The following is a 20,731-nucleotide window of genomic DNA, read 5'->3' as shown; positions in this document are numbered from 1 at the left end:
GTCAGACTCCCTCAAATACAGGTGCTGCTTATCTGCAGCAGAAGTTACCTTTACCTAATCAGTTTAGTAGAAATGAAAATTCATGGCTGGGCACAGTGGCTTGCCTGCCTATTTCCCAGCTACTCTGGAGGCTGAGGACTGCTTGAGCCCAGGAGTTCAGACCAGCCTGGGCAACACAGCAAAATCTTACTTTGCTGCTGTTGTTGTTAAGAAAAAAGAAAACTCATCTATCTCACCCATCCTTAACCACTTGGGGAGAGGAGGAAAGAAGACAACAGAAATCTGATTTTAAAATAAATTCCAGAATTCATGCATATAAGTTTGAGAACTGATGTCCAGGACATGATCCATGTCTTCTATTACACTCGACCCCTACAGAGGCAGCCACTGTGGATCAAGAGTATCTTTATTCATCAAGTTGAACAGGCAGCAAAACAGGAAGCTTTAGGCTTGTCTTTGTTGGTCAAACTACAGAACCCAGTGGATGAGAATCATGTATGCTCCTCACTGATGCTCACCATTTCCAGGGCCACAAAACAAATACAAAGTTTCATGCTATATCCAGGACAGGAGCAGCCAGGAATATGTAGATGTCTAGGTGGCCTTGGATTTCAGTAATCCTATGAATTCATTCACATGAAAAACTGAAATCTACAACTACCAAATCCAGTGAGGTAAAAATTCTCCCAGACTAAAATTGTGCCATCCTCTAAATCTCTCTGGATCCCTCAGGATGGTCTGATATGATATGATTTTTAATGAGGAGACTACTTAGTTCCATTGACTGGTAAAGCAGGAATCATTACACTCATTGACAGGAGAAAACCGAGGTCTCAAGTTAACTGGAAGCCACACAGTGTGTACATATACTAATGGGGGGATACACTGGGGTGATACAGATAAATCATACTCCCAAGAGCATGATGAGTAGATGCAGACTATAGACCAAGCATCTGAAGTTGGGGCTTTAAACCCTGGACAAAACCATTCCTAAGCCCTCTGGGATATCTGCTAGAGGTACACTGAAGGTGTACACAGCATAGGTGTTTGATAACACAATCCAACTGAGGGCTGGTTAAAATGCCTTTATTTTCTTCTATAAGTGTTTTCTAAAAAGGAAAAAAATTCCTTCAAACATCCAATGTCCGGTGGGTATGGAGTGGGTGGAGCCAGAACCAGCCTCCTAGGAAAAGGTATGGGAGTAGAAGGCAATGGCATTGACACTGTAGTCTGTGGGGAGAAGGTGTCCGACGTGCCTGGCCCCTAATATAGCCCCACCTAGAGCAGAGGAGCACTTCAGCTTCATCAGGGTGAAGCCAGAGAAGATCTGAGCCTGGGTCTCTCTGCCCTGGGTCAGTGCCATAAGGAAACCTGGAAGGAAAAATGAAAGGGCAGAAATGAGACAAGACCAATGGCCTGTATGAAGAACCGGGAAAAGAAGGGACAAAGATTTCCAGGCATTTCTGTGAAGGTACTGGAAGGGCCCACATGCCAAAGTTCCAACGCACAGGGTGTATGGACCAAGAAACAGCTGTGGGTCTGGAGCCAGCAGCCTGATGACCTGACTTTCTCTCAGCTCCAGAGCATGCAAGGCCAGGAACTTCACTGGGGGTCTTTAAGCTACTGTATCATGTCAGATGGAAACGGTGAAACTGCCGCAGAGAAGGCTGCCAGGCTAAGAAGTCATTGCTTCTTTTCTTTTGGCCAAGATTATATTGATAAGGGATATCACCACAGGTCATCTAAGGGTGTGCAGAGCTCTGATTCTCAGATTTGACTTTGGTTTTAAAAGTGGTTATTTAATAAATAATTGGAATATAACACCTTTTTAGGAGTTTAAGGAGCTGAGGGTACAACTCAGTGGTAGAGAACATGCTTTACCATGCACAAGGCGCTGGGTTCAATCAACATACCAAACAGTAAAAAAGGCTCAGTGGCAGTGGTGCCACCAACTATCTTGCAAGTGCAACGTCCCGAGTTCAATCCCCAGTACCAAAAAAAAGGAAAAAGAAGAAGGCTCAAGGCCTTAGGCTGAAGCATCAGTGGCCTGTCCTCAGGCGTAGGTCCCAGTTTTCCCAGAGGGAGCCAGCTTCCCTAGGTCCCTTCCTTCCCAGCCCTATCCTCTGCCCTTGCCCTCCCCCCTCTTTCCCACCCCAGACTTACCTTCCTTCAGCAGATCCCAACTCTTCCACACAGAGCCCACACACAGGATGGGGAGGCCCATCTCTCCTTGGAACAAGACCTGGGAAGAGGGCGGAAAATGTAAGCTGTGGGCCAACCAAGCCTCCAGTCCTGCACGGGTGGCTTCCTCAGATCACCCAACCAACCAAGATACTCTCCTCTAGCCAAGAAACAGAAGGTGGACTCAAGGAAGGAAAAAAAAAAAAAGGAAGAAGAAAATGGGAGATTCACAAAGGCAAAAAAGAAGAACAACAATAGAGAGGAAAGAGAAAGGAGAGGACTTGACAGAATGAGGCAGCCCCATCACTGAAGGAAAAGGGCCAAGTCTGGCCTAGCAACTGCCCTTCACTTCCCACCTGTACTCACTGGGTCAATCTCAGGCAGCACTGCCACAACGTGCCGGCCCAGCACCTCACCAGCCTTCCTGAAGATATAACAGGAAAGGGGGTCTCCCTGCTGAGCACCTGAGGTAGGGAGGGGGGTGGCAGGTGAATACCTGAGAGCAATACCTGTCCTGGGTTATTCCAGGCAGCAACCACAAAACCACCTGAAGCTTGTGAAGTCTAGGTCAGGGTGGATGCCCATTGTCATCTCTCCACCACCCCACATGGAGGACACCAATCAGAGTGGCTCATCAGGCACAGGGAGCTGCAGTGCCCTAGAGCTTCCCAACACCAGGCTACTACCTTAACATAGGTACTGTGAATCTGTTCCTTTTAGTCTCTCAGTTCTATGGACCCAGGACCCTGGCTGTGAAGTCAGTATTGTCAGCACCCCACCCTCCTCCAGAAGTCTGCTGTTGGCCAGTGCCTTCCAGGCTCTGTTCTGGAGGGTCTTACTCCAGAAGGATCCAAGAGAGGTTTGGGATGCCCTAAGGTGAGGGAATCCAGATTAAGGGAATGTGAGCCTTACAGTAGAAAAGCAGTGTGTAGACACACAAGCCCTATGCTTAGCTTCTGACACCCAACAAAATATGCCCAGTATCTCCTCAATTCCTTAGTTCTTTGGGTATATTTGTATTTAAGAAAAGGAATAGATTTAAGACAACTGATTCCTAAATTTCTCAAAAACAGGCATATAGCTTGTTACAACACATGATAGCTGTCAAGGAGAGAAACCCAGGTAGAATTGCCAATACAACCCCTTTGCCCTTCTGCTCCACCACCAAGGCCTGAGTAGGCCTAAGGAGACTGTGGTCACTGAATGAGAGGGAAACTGGTGTGCAGACCTCATATGAACCCCACTCTGCCCCCTAATTAGTGATGTCTTCAGAGAACAAAGCCAGAGGAAACCCTTCCCCCACCTCTAGTACCTTCGGCAATTTTCCGGCAGAACCCAGCAAACCTGCTTTTATCAAAATCCCTATACAAGTGGGTGAGGATTCCTAGGCGATCTGGCACCTGGGAGGCAGAGAAGGAGCATAAGACAGTAATTAGGAGCAAAGAAAATCCCTACTGTGCCCACCCAAGTTGGCCCTCCTAATGTCTCTACTGTGTGAAGAGCTTGAACAGTTCTGGGTGTTTTTTTGTTTTGTTTTGTTTTGTTTTAAGTTCTAGAAGCTATACAAATTTGAGATTGTTCTCATTTGAGAAAAGTTTTCTTTTCCCCAACATGGACTTTGTTTCTAGTTACAGATTAGCTTAAAGGTAGCCGAAGGTACAGATTTGAGTTCACCAGAGTGTTCTGTGGTTTGTTGAAGTACTTGTGGTAAGAGTTCTTTGGTCAAAAGTATCTAAGAAATAATGCATACTGCAACTGTCCTTTAGAGAAACACACATTAGTGAATCAAAGTTTCTGAGAAGCACTGTGACCAAGAAATGAATTCATTTCTCCCAAACTTATTTGACCACATAAGGTCCTTCTTTCACCAACAAACCTACCACCCTGAATGCCTTTAAAATCTGGAGCAAGCAGTGACTCCCCAGAATACATTTTAGTAAAAGAAGGGGCACTAAATTTGAGCAACTACGGTGATGTATTGAGCACTTTATATACTGTTTCATTTAACCTTGGTAAGTGTTTTTTTTGCAGTGCTGTAATGAAAGCTAAGTCCTCAAGCATACTGGGCAAGCATTCCATCACTGAGCTATGCCTTCAGCCCTATCTGTCTGTCTGTCTGTCTGCCTGTCTATCTATCTATCTATCTTTCTACAAGGTCTTGCTAGATGGCCCAAGCTGGTCTTGAACTTGTGATCCTCCTGCCTCAGCCTACAGATGAGCTGAAATTATAGGCACGCACCACTTGCTCAGAATGACTACAGGATATAAGAGAGAACAACAGACATGCTAGTGGCTGGGTCAGGAAAGCTTAACTGAACTTCCTTTAGCAACTATTTCAGAGATGTCTTCTCCTCCAGTCTCAGGCCCTTAGATTCTTCACCCTGGCACAAGCCAAAGCTCCTCTGAATCGCTAATCTCTTAGCCCTGGGAAGACAGGCCCTCCCTTTCAGCATTTCTAAGCTCCTACCTTGGCTCTGGCCCCAGTTTAACAAAGTGGCTAGACAAAAAGACTGGTCCTCATGCAGAGAAATTGTTATCAAATAAACTTATCCTCTCCTTCTTCTCCCTTCTACCTCTCTTACCTTTTACCTATGGCTCTCATAAAGGGAGCTGTTTCTTCTAACCCACCTCAAATAAGCACAGACAAGGAGTCAATCCCCAGTGCTCTGGGTAGATAGCTGCACCTCTCCAAGATCTTCCCCTACCTACCTCTTACTGGGCTCTCCTGACCCACTCAAACCAGAAAGCAGCCAGCACTTGCTCAGATTCTACCTGCTATCTGTACCTCTGGACCTCCATACTTTTCATCCTAGCTTAGAATGTCCATGCTTTTTATCTCCTATCAGGGTTTAGTTGCCCAAAAATGAAGTCCAGCTAGCCACCTGTTCCCAGACCAACTGTTCCCAAGACACCTTTCTGGAATGCGCTGCCCACATCATTCTGAATCCTGTCCTTACCTACAGTTTTCCAACCTGTAGCTCTGACCCAACTTTGATCTACCCAGACCCTCTCCTGTAGCTGTTCCACTGTAGCTGGTCCCCACTGCCCTATCCAAGGTGTATGTGTTCACTGAGAAAGGAGTGGAGTACCTGGAAATAGGTGAACATGGCCTGCTTGATGTAGCCAATATCATGAGGAGCTGCCTCTAGGTTGTCAATGGAGTCAAACACTGTTTTCATTGCTTGATGTGCAATCCAGTAGGCTGTAGAAAGCAGAAAAGGCTAAGAAAATCTCTCAAAGCTGAGCAGAAACTCAGATCTAGACAGGGTTAGTGGTCTATATGGGTTTGATAGCAAATTAAGGTTCCCGATTCCCACCAGGGGGTGAAGAAGGGTGAAGGACCTATAATCAAATTGCATCTGACTGACCCAGATAAGGGAGGGCTGGGAGGGGGAAGACAGAATAAGCAAGGCTGTGTCACACCAGCTCCTACCCCATAACAAGGCTGGTCAGCTGTCACAGGCTGTCATGAGCTGGACCCCAAGGGACCCTATGAAAATGTACATGTCAGACACAAAAAGGTAAAGTGGGAGGAATTTTTACACTCCTTTCCCACTGCCAGACAGGTATGGCACCACCTGGCATCTGTGGCCTGACCCTTCAGTTTCAACTCTTCCCTAAGTCTTCAAAAGTCAATGCAGGTAGGCCATGGCCTGGGTGCAATTCACTACTGAAGAGTAGGGTCAGCAGTTAGTCTAGCATTTGCATCTCTATGATCTGCCAGGCATTATCTTGCCCTGGTCAAGTGGAGGAGTTGCTCTCAAGAGAGCTCCAAGGGATGAGCTGGCCAAGAGCAGGGGACACTACGCTGGGAATGTGCAGGAAGAGGAAGGTCCAGGCATCTGAGCCAGGCCCAGTGTAAGCTCACCTGAACCTTCATCTCCCATCATGTGGCCCCAGCCACCGCAGCCACTCTCAGAGCCATTAGGGTTGATGAGTCTGCAGTTAGAGCCAGTCCCAGAGATGAGCACGATCCCACCTGGGGAAAGGGTGGGGAGGCTCAGTGTGGGCAGGGCTCGAACAGAACAACTCTGACTTCAGAAAGTCTGGACAGAAACCAGCTCCCACTCCCAGCAAAGGGATCACCACCCAGTCTTGCAGAGGAGAAAATGGCCCAGTTAATTTCCTGCCTGAAGGGGAGCCCCAGGGGCTCAGAGAAACTCCAATCACAGGAGTCTGCACCTCCCTGAGGGAACATGGCTCCTAGCCCAACTAGTGTTCAGGTGATTCTACCTGATTTTCTGAGTGCTTACTGTGTGCTACACCCTGTCCTTACAGGGAGAGTATACAAAAGTGCCTTCTGAATGCAAGTTTATAGATAAGGAAACCAAAACTCAGTTCTATCCCTACTCTGAGAAGGTAGAGCTGGCAAAATAGGAAATGGGATTCAAATACCAATCCCTTGATGCCAGAAACTTTCCCACTATCACAGAGCTCCCCCACTTCCTACTTGGTACTCATGGCTTCCCCCACCCTGCTGCTCACCACACTGCCCCCAGGGGCTCTCTCCTTTGCAGGGAGTCTTCCACTGGACTCCACTCCTTACTTCCCACCAAGGGGCTTTTCTTGTCCTCCCTCCTTCTGTCCACCTGGTCCTTGCTCTGGCAGAGACTTACACTCCTGAAAAGAGAGTCAGGGAATATGGATAGAGGCTGCCTTCAGGGTATATCTGTAAGACAAGCTATGCTGGCTACCATCTAAAGAGCTTTCCCAAGAAAACCAGTTCTCAACCTCACCCCTCCCTCCACTTCCTCACCATTTGGTGTAGCTGTGGCGATGGAGCCGGTGGCATCAGTGGTGATTAGGTAGTTTTCACTCAAGTAGGGAAATCGGCCCCTCAGCAACTCCACCAGGATCCTCACTGCATCCTCCTGCTCCCCACCGCTCAGGGTTAGGCCCTAGGCCATGTGGAAGGTGAGTGAGCCAGTGAGCAGAGCCCCAGAACCTGCTCCTTTCTCAACCCCCTCCCCTTCAGATGCCTGTACCTGTTCTCTACCTCTCCTTACACCTTGCTCAGCCAGTCTCAATCCCTCCACCCCAAACCAGGACCCCTCAAAAGGTAATGGCTAGGGCCGGGGATTTAGCTCAGTGGTTCTGCCGCCTGCCTTGCAAACACAAGGATCTGAGTTCGAACCTCAGTACAAAAAAAAAAGTGATGGCTGTAAGAACAGCCTCGAACTAGGGATGGACAGTGGAAATAGGATTCGACAATGCCATCTTTGGAGCTTGAAGGATAGCTTGCTCTTAATCAAGTAGAGCAGCAGGGTGAAGGGAGATGCTAGAGAGATACGTTCGGTGTAAAATGCATGGGGTTTGGCTATACCTGAAGAACACCTTGCTCGTATATCCAGGGAGTAGTGGGAGCTACAGCAGCTTGCTTGGGAGAAAGATCTGAGCTGGGGCTAAGAACAGTTAACATTTACTCAGTGCTTATTGGTCAGGCCCTGTGCTAACCATTTGGGGATGTATTAGGTCATTTTACTTTCCCAGCAACTTTGAGGTAGCTTCTGCTATGCAAATTTTCAAAATGAGGATAGTGCGGCTTAGAGAAGGTAAATAACCTGCTTAAGGGTCACAGAGTGACAGAAATGGAGTTTAAATCAAGGTCTCAATGGCTCTCCAGAGCCCATGCTCTTCCAACATGCTTGTGGCTTATTGGCAACTATAGCTATAAGAATGAGTAAGATCATGAAAATTCTGACAGGAGGAACTAGACTGTGGAAACCTTTTCCTCTATAGTCATTAAATCCAAAGTTGCCACTTGGCTCAGTGTTGCTGTTAATTTAATTCCCTGGCTCCACCTCAGACTCACCAAACTTCGTAGAGGTATCAGAAGGTCCACCCCTGCTTTCTGTTTGGCCCTGTTCACCATCTCGTTGATCCTCTCCACGCATTTGTCTGTCCCAATCAGCTGGCCCCAGTCAAGGGAAAGAGGAGTTACAAAGGCTTGCAGGACCTGTGTTGCCCCTACTGGCTGCTCTATGAGCCCCAGCCACCACCTCAACAGGAGTTACAAAGAAGAAAATCAGAAACAAGCGCTTGGTTCCCTCAGTATGGCTTTTACCCAGTGGTTTGTGCTCAGTCCATCTGCTTCTGCCAGGATTTGCCCATCTTCAGACAGCAAAAGTACCTTGGACCTTGTGCCTCCCCTACAGAACACAAGAGGGCACTCAGTCCTCCTCAGAGAAACTTTAGATAAGAGCTAAGTTTGTGCAGTCCTTGATGCAGGCAGAGAGCCCAGAGTGATGGAGACAGCTCCAGCAAACACTGTCACCACTACCAAAGCTACCACTGTGATTTAATGTCTGCTAGACTCTTAAAACTGAAACAGTTCTTGCTCATCTTCCCTAAGGCTATCCTACGTATCCTGTGAGACCCTATTTATACACCCAAAGTCACACACAGAGTCAGAACTATTATCAAAAATTCGATAGACAAGCTCTGAGCAGGAAAATGGGCTCAATCCAGCCTGAGAATCCTAATGTGCTAATAGGAACAGGTCACTTTAGACCAGTGGGACACATGAACCTTGAAAGCTTCTCTGATGTGCCACACATTAAAGCTCCATTAGGAAAGCCTTCTCCGTGACCCCTTGGTTATTAAAGACCCCTGTATAACAAGAGTGTATTCTATTTGTTTTATGTCTATCTCTTACCAGATTATGAGCTCCAGTGTGCCAATCTCAGGATCATATATCTAGTTTCATAACTAGCACAAACAACACCTGGTAAAGATGGCTATAGAGAATAGTGCATCTCTCTGCTTCTCTAACAACAGTTAGTGCTGCCTTTCAAATCCAGCTCCACTTGCTAAGGTCTTCAAGACACCCTTGTAAGAAATGAATGGATGGCATGGAGAGTTTATGCTTATGTAAACAACTAAACCTTCCCATGCTGATTACTGGGGGAAACAGTAACTTACAGGGATATCTGTGGTGGTGGAATGTATATTTCCTTATTGGTCAGTACTTTTTGGGATGTCTTAGGACACTAAAGACCTGCTGATCAATTCAGAGATAACATGAAGTTTCAAAAGGTAAGTTAAGGCATGGAGTGGCAGATTCAACATCCAAAACAATCTCTTAACAAACAGAAAAAATGTTACATCTCAGAAATTATTATAACAGGGATGAATGCAAACCCCTATATTGTACTTAGTTGTTTTTTTTTTTTAAGTGCTACAGATACAGGATGGAGATCAACCTTAACAACTCATGTCAAAAATAATTTGGGGTCTGTAAGTCAGCAGTGGGATGTGGCTGCCAGAAAAGTGAATCCAATCTCAGATTCAAAGGCTGAGACAACAGCCACCTTCTATTGTTCCCTGATTTGACACAGCCCCAATTCACAGAATGTTTTTATTGGCAGGGTACTTGAGCGATCAATGGATCGTTTTGTTCATCCCTGTCCTGTACATTCGGGGTAACTGAAGACCAAAGTGGGCAAATGTCTTACCCAAAGTCACACGCAGAGTCACAACGATTTCAATAGACAAGTTCTGAGCAGGAAAATGGGCTCAGTCCAGCCCGAGAATCCTATTGTGCTAACAGGAAAAGACGTCACTTCAGATCACCGGGATAAACTGACACTGAATCATACCAGCTCTAACTCCCAGATACTCTACCAAAGATCTTCGCCTCAGCAACATCCCCCCCATTCCACTCCCCACTTCCCGCCCCGCAACTCCCTGTCTGACACTTATTCCGTAAAATTCCCTAGACTAGGAATGTGGGAAAGGATACAGCAAAGTAAGGAGTTTGTGGGAAAAGGGGCGTGGTCTCGCAGTGAAATACAAAGGGACACCCCGCCCCCGACGTGGCCTCTCACTCCCGGAGTACTCGCAAGATTTACGGCCACTCGAGCAAGGGCGCCGCTGAGTGTGCATATACCCTTACTCGGCACGGTCCCGCAACCCAGGAGCCCAAAGTGGCGGGACCTATAGGTGCGAGGCAATCTGTCAACCCGCGTGGTCGCGACCTTTTGTCCCGCCCTCCGCCCAAGAGGGCCAAGGCCGTCCCTCTTGGGCTTCTGCCGTAGGGCCGTACTCACCCCTCCACACCCCCGTAGAGTACAGCCATGCTGCTGCCACAGCCGCCACAGGTCCCCAGATTTGCTTCCTGACCCCACTGCCTGCGGGAGCTCAAGCGCCAGCCAGCTCAGCACCGCCCCGCGTGACGTCACCGCGAGAGGCGGGCTGGTTCCCAGCGCGCGTGCGCGGGGCCTGGGTCCCAGGGCTGCTCCTTGTTCTTGGTTGGCCCCAGCGAGAGGAGTGCAGGAGTTGAGTCTCGGAGGTGTTTAGAGGCTCCTTTCGGGCTGGGCCCTCAGGCCCTCTGCACCTGGCTTCCTGAGAAGTCTCCTGGATCCCAAACAGAGCAACACCAAGAGGATATACGATACGCAAATACTCTATCGGCCCTTGGGCACCCGGAAATTGCTGGCAGTCCAGGGTGGGGCTCTGGGTCGCGTGGCAGGGTGACGCACGTGAGAGGTGGTCAAGGAGGGGAGCGACCAAACCCGGCCTGTTCCTGGAAGTTCTAGTAAAGTTCAGCCCACCGTTTGTCTGGCCGTGCACCAGCTCCTGTATGGGTTTTTACACTGAGTGTACGCAACCAGGAGGAGCAGGGCTGGCTGGAAAAGAAAAAAAAGCCCCCTTCATGCTGCCCTGGCACTCCTGAGGAGGGAGCGTTCAGCTGTTACCCAGTTTAGCTCTTTGTAGAGGCTATTTGCATAGACGGAGAATAACAGGGAAACGAACAGACACGATTTCACTGAACTTTTACTGCCTTTCAGCCACCACCACGCTCCTCTTCCTTACATGGTGTTTGGAAAAGAAACGGGAGCTGAAAAGAGGAAAATTCTGGCTAGGTCTGAGAGTCAATCTGTGGCTCCTTTGGTCACCTCTGAGTCAGATACCGGTCCTTGACAGCTCTTCCGGACCATCATCCTGGGGATGTGGATCCTCCGGAGTAGGGCTTCTCTGGAGCTGGCCTATTTCCTGCCCAGCTGCTGCCCTTCTTGCAAAGAAATTTTCAGCGAAGATCCCTTTTGCCTGACAGCCAGCTGGGTCTGTTTACGTGAACATTTGGCATACATATTATATGGAGTCTTTTTCACTTCCTACCTAATTGGGACACTGAAGCAAGAGCAAAAAGTCACAACCTCATAGAGGATCTCAGAGAAGTAGGATGACATTTTCATTGTAGCACATCAGAGGCTGAGGATAATTAATCCAGCACACTCTTATTTTTAGAGTAATAGCTAACAGACTCTGGTGGGAGTCAAACTGGACAGGAGTTTGTGTGGAGATGTGAAATTGTAGGTGAATTTTGAAAGAACACTGCAATGACACAATGAGCATTGGGACCTATATGTATGATAGTATTCAAGTGTGCCTTTGTATTGCTTGTTTAGAAAAGAAACCAAAAAGGGAAAGTTTCCAGGTTTGAAGACAGGATTCACCATTTACTATCTGGATCCTGTTGGGTGAATTACTCATAACTGCTGCTGCTTCTTGTCTGCAGAATGGAGACTTTCTAAGTATGGCTAATATGAGATTTAAATATCAAAAGACTTTGGATCCCTAAAGTACTGCACAGATTTTTTTTTCCCCTCATTGAGTTTATTGGTACATTTTAGGTATACAGTACAGCTACAGATTTTTTTTTTTTTTGATACTGGGGATTGAACTCAGAACCTTGAACTTTCGAGATAGGTGCAGTGCCACTAAGCTAAATCCCTGACCCCTGCACAGATCTTTTGATGTTTAATAAATATATTCTGTAACCCAGTAGTCATAGGAATTGCTTTGCTCCCATGGGTGTATGTCTGTGAGAGAAACGAGTTCTTAGGAATACTCTTAATAGCACTGTTTGTAACCTCTAAATGGAAAACTTTCAAAATATCAACACTAAATGAAAGAATAAATTGTATAACTAGATGGAATAGTACACCACAACAAAAAATAATAATTACATTTATTTGTTTTGTGGCACTGAGGATTGAATCCAAGGCCTTCAAACTGAGCTACCTCCTCAGCCCATTTTTATTTTTTATTTTGAGACAGGACCTTGCTAAGTAACTAAGTTGCTGGACTGGGCTCAAACTCCAGATTCTGCTTCAGCCTCCCAGAGTGCTAAGATTACAGGAGTGGACAACCACAACCAGGTATAACCTACTCCAATACTCAACAACATTGGTGAATTTCATAGACAAAAACCAATATAGGGCTGGAGATTTAGCTTAGTGGCACCATGCCTGCCTTGCAAGCAAAAAGTCCTGAGTTCGATCCCCAGTACAAAAAAAAAAAAAAAAAAAAAAAAAAAACCCAAAAATTAACAAAAATATTTCCATTTATTTGATGCTCAAAAACAGACAGAAGTAATCTAATAGAAGTCAGGTTGAGACTTTGAGACTTGGGGACAGGGGTGTTGATAGGAAGTAGGTATAAATAGAAGCCTCAGGGGTTCAGGTAATATTCTATGCACTGATATGTCACAGTTACGAGGATATATATATATATATGTATGTATATGATGAACTATATACTTAACTATTGATCACATTCCTATAGTTATTCATACTTCAATACCAGTATTTTTAGAAATGAAAATTCCTAAACAGCAGCCATTCTAGAAAGACTATTAAATGGTAAAACACTACTTTGTGGTTTTGGAACAATTGAAGGTGTCTTTGGGGATTGGAATAATGAATGGTCTGGTTATTGTTGGAAGACAAAATGATAGAATTACTTGGTTCAGAATCATACATTTCTTTGAACAAAATCGTTGAAGGAAGGAAAAGTGCTGAATATGTGACCTCTAAAACTGGTGCCATCAGAAAGACAACTCTTAGTCTGTAAAGACTTAAAGTTACATATTGAAACTTATTCTTTAAAAATGAACACCATAAATTCACTCACTCACAGGTCTGTGTGTATCCTTCATTTACTTCCAAACTCTAGGTCTTCTCTGGAAAATCAGCCAATTGCTTGGTTAGTATGCCATTTCCAAAATTAAATATTGTAGATTTGAGAGAAAACTAGAAATATCTTTCCCCGTGGGATAAGGGACTACATGAAATGCATTTTTACTCTTGTATCTTCAGAGCTGCACAGGTATTAACTAACTTTTTTATACTACTAATTAGTTCAGTAAGTACCTAACTTATGGACATTTGACTTTCGAACCTTCACAGTTGTATTGTACTTAGAAGACTCCCTGTTCGCTTATGAATGAACCTGACTTACAAGTAACTCCCACTTATGAACAATTCTCCTAGAAAGAAATTCGGTCCTAAGTTGAAGGCTTTCTGTATATGCTTTCCTACAGTATGTGTCTGACTATTGAGCATTTGAAATGTTGATGATTCAAGATGAGATGTACGTCAGTATAAAATAGCCAAAGGATTTTGTAGACTTGGTATCAAAAAATGTAAAATATTAATAATTTCATATAAATTACCCATTGAAATAACATTTTGGATAGAGTGTGTTAAATTTATATATTATTCAAATAAGTTTTGCTAGTCACTTATCTTTTTTATTCGTACATGTTTACAATTCATGCAGTTTACAGTCAGCTTGGGAAGTGCTTACATGTATACCACAGGTTGTTTCTCTTTCTTTCTTCTTTTTTAAATTTTTTCAGCTTTAATTGAGTTTATTGGTACATTTTAGGGATACAGTACAGTTACATTCATTGTTGGGATCTTGTACCTCTACATGACAGGTCTTGGTTCTCATTTTATCTCCTTGTCCCTGCCCTCTCTTCACCCCCTCCTCCCCTTTCTGTTTTTTTTTTTTAATTCCTTTCCACTTTCCTCACCTTCTTTCCCTCCTTCTCTAATTCCCCTATCCCAGTTTTCATTCTTGTTGATATTATTAGCTCATATAACAGCATATAATGTTTACAATTATTGAGGTTATTAGGTTCCTACAATGGTGTATCTTTATTCTACTTATTTCCCCTTACCCTCCTCCTCACTCCTCTTTTTGTCTTTTAAAATACTAAGTTTAAAATTACATTTGTGGCTCACATTGTTTTGTTGTACAGTGCTATTCTATGTCCCGTCTTCCGTCCATTTGAACCAGAGTATTTGAATCACTTAGCACCTGTTTATGAAACAAAATACTGGCCATATGATTGATTTCAAAAAGAAAGCCTTAAATAAAGATGTAATGATAATATTTTAAATTTGTGTCGCACATTATAATTTTTAAAGGCCTTACTGTAATTTTATCATCCTAAAAGCTTTATGAGATGACAGAAATTTTTCTTCCAGTACTGGGAATTTAACCCAGGGCCTCGTGCATGCTAGGCAAGCACTGTACCACTGAACTACATTTCCCAGGCCATTGACAAATAGTTCTAATGGTATTATAGGTGAGGAAACTGCAGGTGTAAAATCAAAGTAATTAGCCAAAGCTCACACAACTATTAGCAGTTGCTTATCGCAGGTGTGGGTAGTTACTATAATAGGAAGGAAATAAAGATGTTGCAACATAGAATGTTCATTAAATGCTAACTGGCTTTGTAAAAATTTAATGCCCCTTTACACTGAGCTTGCAACATCCCAGCAGCTGCTTTTATGATGCTCACGAGGTTGGTAATGTTCTCCAAGAATTTGCAAGCTGTAGTCTCGTCTCCTATTTTCACTTTGTCTCTACAGCCCCAGGGAGGCCATAGTTGCAGGGGAGGCAAGAAAGGGTGGTAGGAGGACAGTGGAAAAAATGCTTTCCATGCCAAGTCCACTTATGATTTTGAGGCATAAAACTTTGACCCCAGGGTCCTTGATAGATTATATAGACTTAGTTCACAAAACAGCCGTGTCTTTTTTCTCACCACTTTCTTTCCAGGGCTAACTCAGTATCAGACAAATAAGACATCTGCAAATCATTTTGAGAGTTTTAATAAGCCATAAAGCACCACATCACAAATGTGAGGAGTGACAAATGCTACACTGTGAACTAAAGGAGGGAGCAAGCAAGTTCCATAGCAGAGATAATTTTCAGAACAGACTGGAGAAATGTTTGGGAAAAGGAGAAGTGACTTTGTGAACTGAGAAAAGAGAAGTTGGATGTGTGATCAAGGGGGAATTATGGTTAGATCTTAGCCCTGGAAGTTGTCGGGGCATATTTGACCTCAGCACTGTGCCTTAGAATAATTAATATGGCAGGTTCCCGATAGTGGGACAAATGGGAGGGGAGAGCTTGGAGCAGGGAGACACTTAGAAGGCCAGGCAGTTGTCCGGGCAAGACATGAACAAGAAGGTAATAAAGGGATGAGGCAAAACAGGACCCCAGGGAGGGATCCAAGTAGGGCAGGCTGACATCTCCCCCTGCTGATCTGTGGTGAGCAAGGGGAGTACCATGGCCATTTACACTCCCACCATGAGAGAGAGGGTGGGTGGGGTGCTAGGCCTGGAGTTGTAAGCCAAGGGGAGGGGACACAAGGAGCCCAGAGTGCAGAAGCACATGGAGCTAACTGGCATGTCTCACAGCCTTGGGAAGGAAGCAAGGGAGAAGAGGAGCCTTATTTGCTTTGATCTGATGTTGCTCTGAAGAGGATGGAACCTTGGCCAGGGCAACCACCTGAACAAATCAGGTTGGTTTGTTCCCTCTCCTTTCAGAAGTGTGTGGGTGTCATGCTTGCTGCAGCAGCACATGTACTAAAGTTGGAGGGATACAGAGAAGATAAACACGGCCGCTGCACAAAGATGACACGCAAATTCATGAAGCGGTCCGTATTTTTGATGGAAGAAATTCTGTGGGGCTTGTTTTCCAAAGAAAAGTATTGTTGAGAGGAATAAACTTCCTAGGGGGGAAAAGGTGTTGGTGTCTGTGTGAGGTTATATGCATGTCTTCCCCTGTGTTGATCTATACGTAGGTGTGCACATATTTATATATTGCAACTTATCTTTGTATGTTTCCAAATAACTAAGTGTGCCTACAGAAGCAAATATGTGCAGTATTTTTATATATTTTCTGTATTAACGTGTCTACAGAATTAGAGCTAGCATTTCAATCCTTGAAGGAACCTAAGCAATCCCACACATCTGGGCACCTCTGGGCAGGTACATAAATGTACAAATGTGACTTATGCTGGAATGCCAGTGTCCTACTGGAGCCGGCTCACACCAGTCCACAAACACTCAATTTTGTGCACATGTCTTTAGCTTCCTTTCAGAGACATCCTGTTGTACCTTGAAATCACCATTGTGGGAGTAGCTGTACCACAGAAATCAGTAACTGCTACAAATCAGGTATTTTTCATGGCTATTCTCTGGAAATCTAGCCATTAAATATTCAGCAGCACACCACTAGGTTCAGAGCTTTATATGTGGGAATGTCAGTGGTCTCTGTGTGTATGAGTGTATAAATACAGTGATGAAAGTGTGCACTGAGTCCAATTTTTATAAGGGTATCCAAAACATAACAATTTTCTTACAACTAAATGATTTCTGTCTCAATCTTCTACTCTCCGTAATAATCACTTACAGGTGAACTCGGTCATTTCATTCAAAATTTAGATCCAATACCTGTCCTTCTTTTGGCTCACTAGGGTGGCATATGAAGCTCAGGGTTAAGGGCAGACTCCCTCTGACAACCACTAGTAGGTGTACTTTTCCCATCAAGGACTTTGGTCGTTGACATCCAGTCTCCTGGCTGAGATTCCACAGACCACATGAACCTGGTTGTTCAGTCTGCACCACCATTTTGGAACCTGTCCCTTGCCAGCTGGCAAGGGTGTTTATATCCTCCTCCTTCCAGTCTGCCTGCTCTCAAATCAGGACAGGGGAGATAATGTCGTATCACCGGCTAGTAAATGTGCCATATCATGTTTTTCTCTGGCTTTTAAAAGTTGAAATAGAGTCTCCATGCCATATCACCCTTTTGGTGCATAATTTTGCAACCATCACTACTAATTCTGCATTATTTTCATCAGCCCAAAAGAAACCGATTTAAGCAACTTCTCCTGCTTCTTCCAAGCCTGCCAACCACTGCTCTGCTCTGTGACTCTATGGTTTCATCAATTCTATATTTGTCATATAAGGGAACCATTTAGATATGGTCCTTTGAAACTGGCTTTCTTCTTGAATACAATGTATTCAAGATTTATCCATGTTCTCGCGTGTACCAGTAGTTCATTCCTTTTCATTGCCCAAACGTATGTTGTCACACAGCCACACCACAGTGTACTTACCTAGGCATCTCTTGATGGACACAGGAATTATTTCTCTTGAGAGTGAAATTGCTGGTCATGTAGTGATTCTTATGATTACACTTGTGAAGAACTGTCAGACTGTTTCTCAAAGTAACCACACTAGTTGCTTCCAGAGGTTAGGTGTGTGATAGATGGCTGCTATTCTGCAGTTTAAACCCAGTTCTCTCTGACCTTTTCCACTCCACCAAACTGCCACAACTTCCTGTGAATTATGGGAATTTAGGAAGTGATGGATTAGGACATTGGTGCTCAGATAATCATAGCATTCCCAACTCTATCATTGGACCCTGAGCCAAATATGACCTTTCCCATACTGTGGTTCTTTATCTGTACAATAGAAATCTCAAATGTGAATGTGTATGGAGAGAGGGCTTTGAGATTGAACCAGTATACTTTCTATGTGATGTAAAGCTAGTGAGATAAGCTTCATAGAATTCCACTCCCCAACCTGCCCCATTCCTTTATCAGGATTTATCTCTCTTGCTCCTAACTGAAGCCCTGGATGTGAAATTCTCTGAGCTGTGGACACCATGTGCCCTGAAGGAGAGGGGGGCAAAGGCCTCATAGTGGTAGAGTGGATTCTCTGACCTCTTCCAGAAGAGGTCCTAGGGGTGTAGGGATGGGCAGAGGAGTGACAGGGAGCGTCTTTCCCAGGCTCCTGCCTTTCCCTTTAGCACATGTGAGGAATCCCAAATCCTCCTTTTATATAATTATATTTCCTGTTTTAAAAAATACAAATAATTGTATTGAGACAATTATAGATTCACAAGAAGCGATGACAAATACTGCAGACACATCTACCAGATACTGACATAAATATAATCCGTGAATCTTTCCGATTTGTCCAGTTTTACCTGTATTCATTTTTATAAGTGTATGTATGTAATTCTGCACAGTGTTGTCACATGTGAAGGCTCATGTTTCCACCAAGACAATGAAGACACAGGGTAGTTCTGCCTCCACCAGGATCCCACCAGCTATTTTTCATACTCACTCCTTCCACCCCTACTCTAACCCCAAGCATTGGCAACCACTAACTTGTTCTCCAGTTCCAAACTTTAGTCATTTCAAAAATGTTTATAAATGGAATTATGAAGGATGAACCTCTTTTTCACCCTGCATAAAAACTCCCTGGAGATTCACCCAAATGGTTATGCCTTAATTGTCATTCCTATACATTGCCAAGTAGGATTCCATGGAATGGGTGTCATATATGAATCTGTCAAAAAATGTATACACCCAACCAAACAAGCTGTGGTGACAGAAAAGGAAGTTGGTAGAAAGCAGAGATGAAAGAAGAAAATGACAGATGGGCCTTAATACTTTTCATACTACTCATATATACAAATTTCATAAATTCTCAAATAAAAAAGCAAAGAAAATGAGAACCAAAATAACTCATCAATTTGGTAGACCAACATACAGAGACAAGGATTAATGTATTGATAAATTTTAAAAATATGAAATGTAAAGCCTGAGATTTAGCTCAATAGTGCTGTACCTGCCTAGCCAGAACAATGTGCCGAGTTTAATCCCCAGCATCAGAGGAAGAAAAAGAAAAAGGAAAAAAAAGAGGGAAAAAAACCCACATATACTTTCTGACATACTCAATAAATTAAAAATAAATTATTTGTTATCTCTTCCTCTTGAATTGTTCCCTTCACAAGGATGTAGTGAACTTCTTTGTCTCTTTCAATCAGTTTAAGTTTGAAACTTACTTTGTCTGTGAATACGATTGCTACCCCTGCTTTTTTGGGGGGGGGACTCCTGTTACATGAAGAAGTTTTCTGTCCTTTCACTTTCAATCTATGGGCTTCTTTTTACACTAGACGTGTCTTGTATACAACATATTATTGGATCTTGCTTCTTAATCCATTCTGCTGGTCTATTTCTCTTGATTGGTGAAATTTGTTGGTTGGAAATTTGTTAAGATAAATGTTGTTATGTTATCAATATATCTTTGCACCTATTTTCTACTGTTGACTAATATTAATTTTTAAGTAAATTTTATTATAACTATATTTAATCATTAATATCATTTAGTATCTGGTACATATTACAAATTCTCCAACTCCTTCAAAGATGATATTTGTTTTTTCTCAAATTATACAAATCACCAACATTCCACACATCACTGCACTATTTTATTATACCCAAGTATATATTGTATTGTAGAAAATATGCATTGTATATATGTGTGGGGGGTATGTTTTTACATATATGTGTGCACTATTAAATGAGAAACATGGGCATGAATGTGGTAGGATTGTGCACATTTGGCATATTGATAGTTTCTCTGGCAACCTTATGATTTCTTTAAATTACATGCTTGACTTAATTCATAGTCATTCGTTTGGGAAGAATATTACATATCTATTGGTGTTAAATTCTATCATTATGCTTATAAAAAAGCATTATGCTATATAAAATATCTTTATGCTTATAAAATATAATAAAAAGCATGGGATATAATAAAATAGAAACAGAAAAATCTGATCTTAAAATGTGAATTTTTTAGTTGCTTTTGGATTTCAAATATGTCTATTTTTTTCTGTGGGAAGTTTTGTTAGAAAATGTAAGTGGTACAATCAACAAGTATATGATATTTATCAATTAATTAAACCAAGGAGTTTATAAATCATAAAATTTTGAGGACAGTTTCTCAACTGTAATATGTAACTTTGTTTTATTTATAATTACATTATTTCAAAAATATAAGAAAATGAGAAAGAACATAATGTTTGAAGATCATATCAAACTAATGTATTTCGATTAGTCTGTGTTACATAAATTCTTGTTTATTTCATATCCCGTTTTTGCTGTCATATATATGTATATTTGAAATTTTTATTTAGTATCTTCATTTCTTGTTATCATGTATCTTTGCAATCTTTAATAAAAAAATGTATACACACTTCAGAGTTTGCCATACTAACAAATGTCTGAAAGGTAATGACCACCACTTTGAGCACCTCTTGTAATTGCAGAGGCCAAAGGTAATTTGTATTAATCTCATGATGTCACAATAAATTTAGTATAAAATATTTATGTTGGGCATGGTGGCACACGCCTGTAATCCCAGCACTTGGGAGGCTGAAGCAGGAGGATCACTGTGAATTCGAGACCAGCCTGGGCTACACAGTGAGTTCCAGAGCAGTCTGAACTACATAGTGAGACCCTGTCTCAAAAATAAAACAAAACAAAAAAATATATATATATATACACACACAAGTTTTTCTTTTCCCGATGTATACATTTTTGGGACAGACTCTGTGTTTCTTTTTTAGTAAAGTAGTCATACATATGAAAGTCTATATGCTGAATAAAAAG

At 43.2% G+C, this 20,731-nt stretch overlaps 1 protein-coding gene and 1 non-coding gene across 5 annotated transcripts; one reads left to right on the top strand and one right to left on the bottom strand.

Annotated features, from left to right (window-relative positions):
• Positions 1 to 332: 332 nt before the first annotated feature.
• Nagk (N-acetylglucosamine kinase) lies at positions 333 to 10,371 on the bottom strand. 4 transcript variants are annotated; one of them, XM_010609637.3, is made up of 11 exons: positions 10,230 to 10,371; positions 9,636 to 9,723; positions 8,246 to 8,330; positions 7,994 to 8,092; positions 6,938 to 7,079; positions 6,050 to 6,160; positions 5,271 to 5,383; positions 3,494 to 3,581; positions 2,548 to 2,645; positions 2,164 to 2,242; positions 333 to 1,371 (listed from the first exon to the last, which is right to left on the bottom strand). In XM_010609637.3, the coding sequence occupies exons 4-11, from the start codon at positions 8,051 to 8,053 to the stop codon at positions 1,184 to 1,186; spliced, it is 879 nt and encodes a 292-aa protein (XP_010607939.1). In that variant the 5' UTR covers positions 8,054 to 8,092; positions 8,246 to 8,330; positions 9,636 to 9,723; positions 10,230 to 10,371; the 3' UTR covers positions 333 to 1,183. The 4 variants fall into 4 exon arrangements, with proteins under 4 accessions (XP_010607939.1, XP_010607940.1, XP_033620561.1 ...); XM_010609638.3 differs by having other exon boundaries at positions 9,636 to 9,715; XM_033764670.1 differs by lacking the exons at positions 9,636 to 9,723; positions 10,230 to 10,371 and adding an exon at positions 8,571 to 8,592.
• Positions 10,372 to 15,825: 5,454 nt separating this feature from the next.
• Positions 15,826 to 15,928, top strand: LOC117286597. The gene has a single exon (XR_004517769.1). It is a non-coding gene; the product is annotated as a U6 spliceosomal RNA (small nuclear RNA).
• The last annotated feature ends 4,803 nt before the right edge of the window (positions 15,929 to 20,731 follow it).

This window comes from Fukomys damarensis, unplaced genomic scaffold (assembly GCF_012274545.1).
Source record: "Fukomys damarensis isolate Sample0158 unplaced genomic scaffold, DMR_v1.0_HiC HiC_scaffold_2, whole genome shotgun sequence".
Classification (NCBI taxonomy): Eukaryota; Metazoa; Chordata; class Mammalia; order Rodentia; family Bathyergidae; genus Fukomys; species Fukomys damarensis.
This window is presented reverse-complemented; position numbering and strand designations above follow the sequence as displayed.

Excerpts from the sequence above, each read along its gene's own strand:
- Nagk (XM_010609639.3), bottom strand. The coding sequence starts at position 10,258 with ATGGCTGTACTCTACGGGGGTGTGGAGGG. Across the intron at positions 3,582-5,270 it reads CCATGTTCACCTATTTCCAG|GTGCCAGATCGCCTAGGAAT; the intron begins GTACTCCACTCC and ends TCTGCCTCCCAG. Across the intron at positions 2,243-2,547 it reads TGCTGCCTGAGATTGACCCA|GTCTTGTTCCAAGGAGAGAT; the intron begins GTGAGTACAGGT and ends CCCTCTTCCCAG.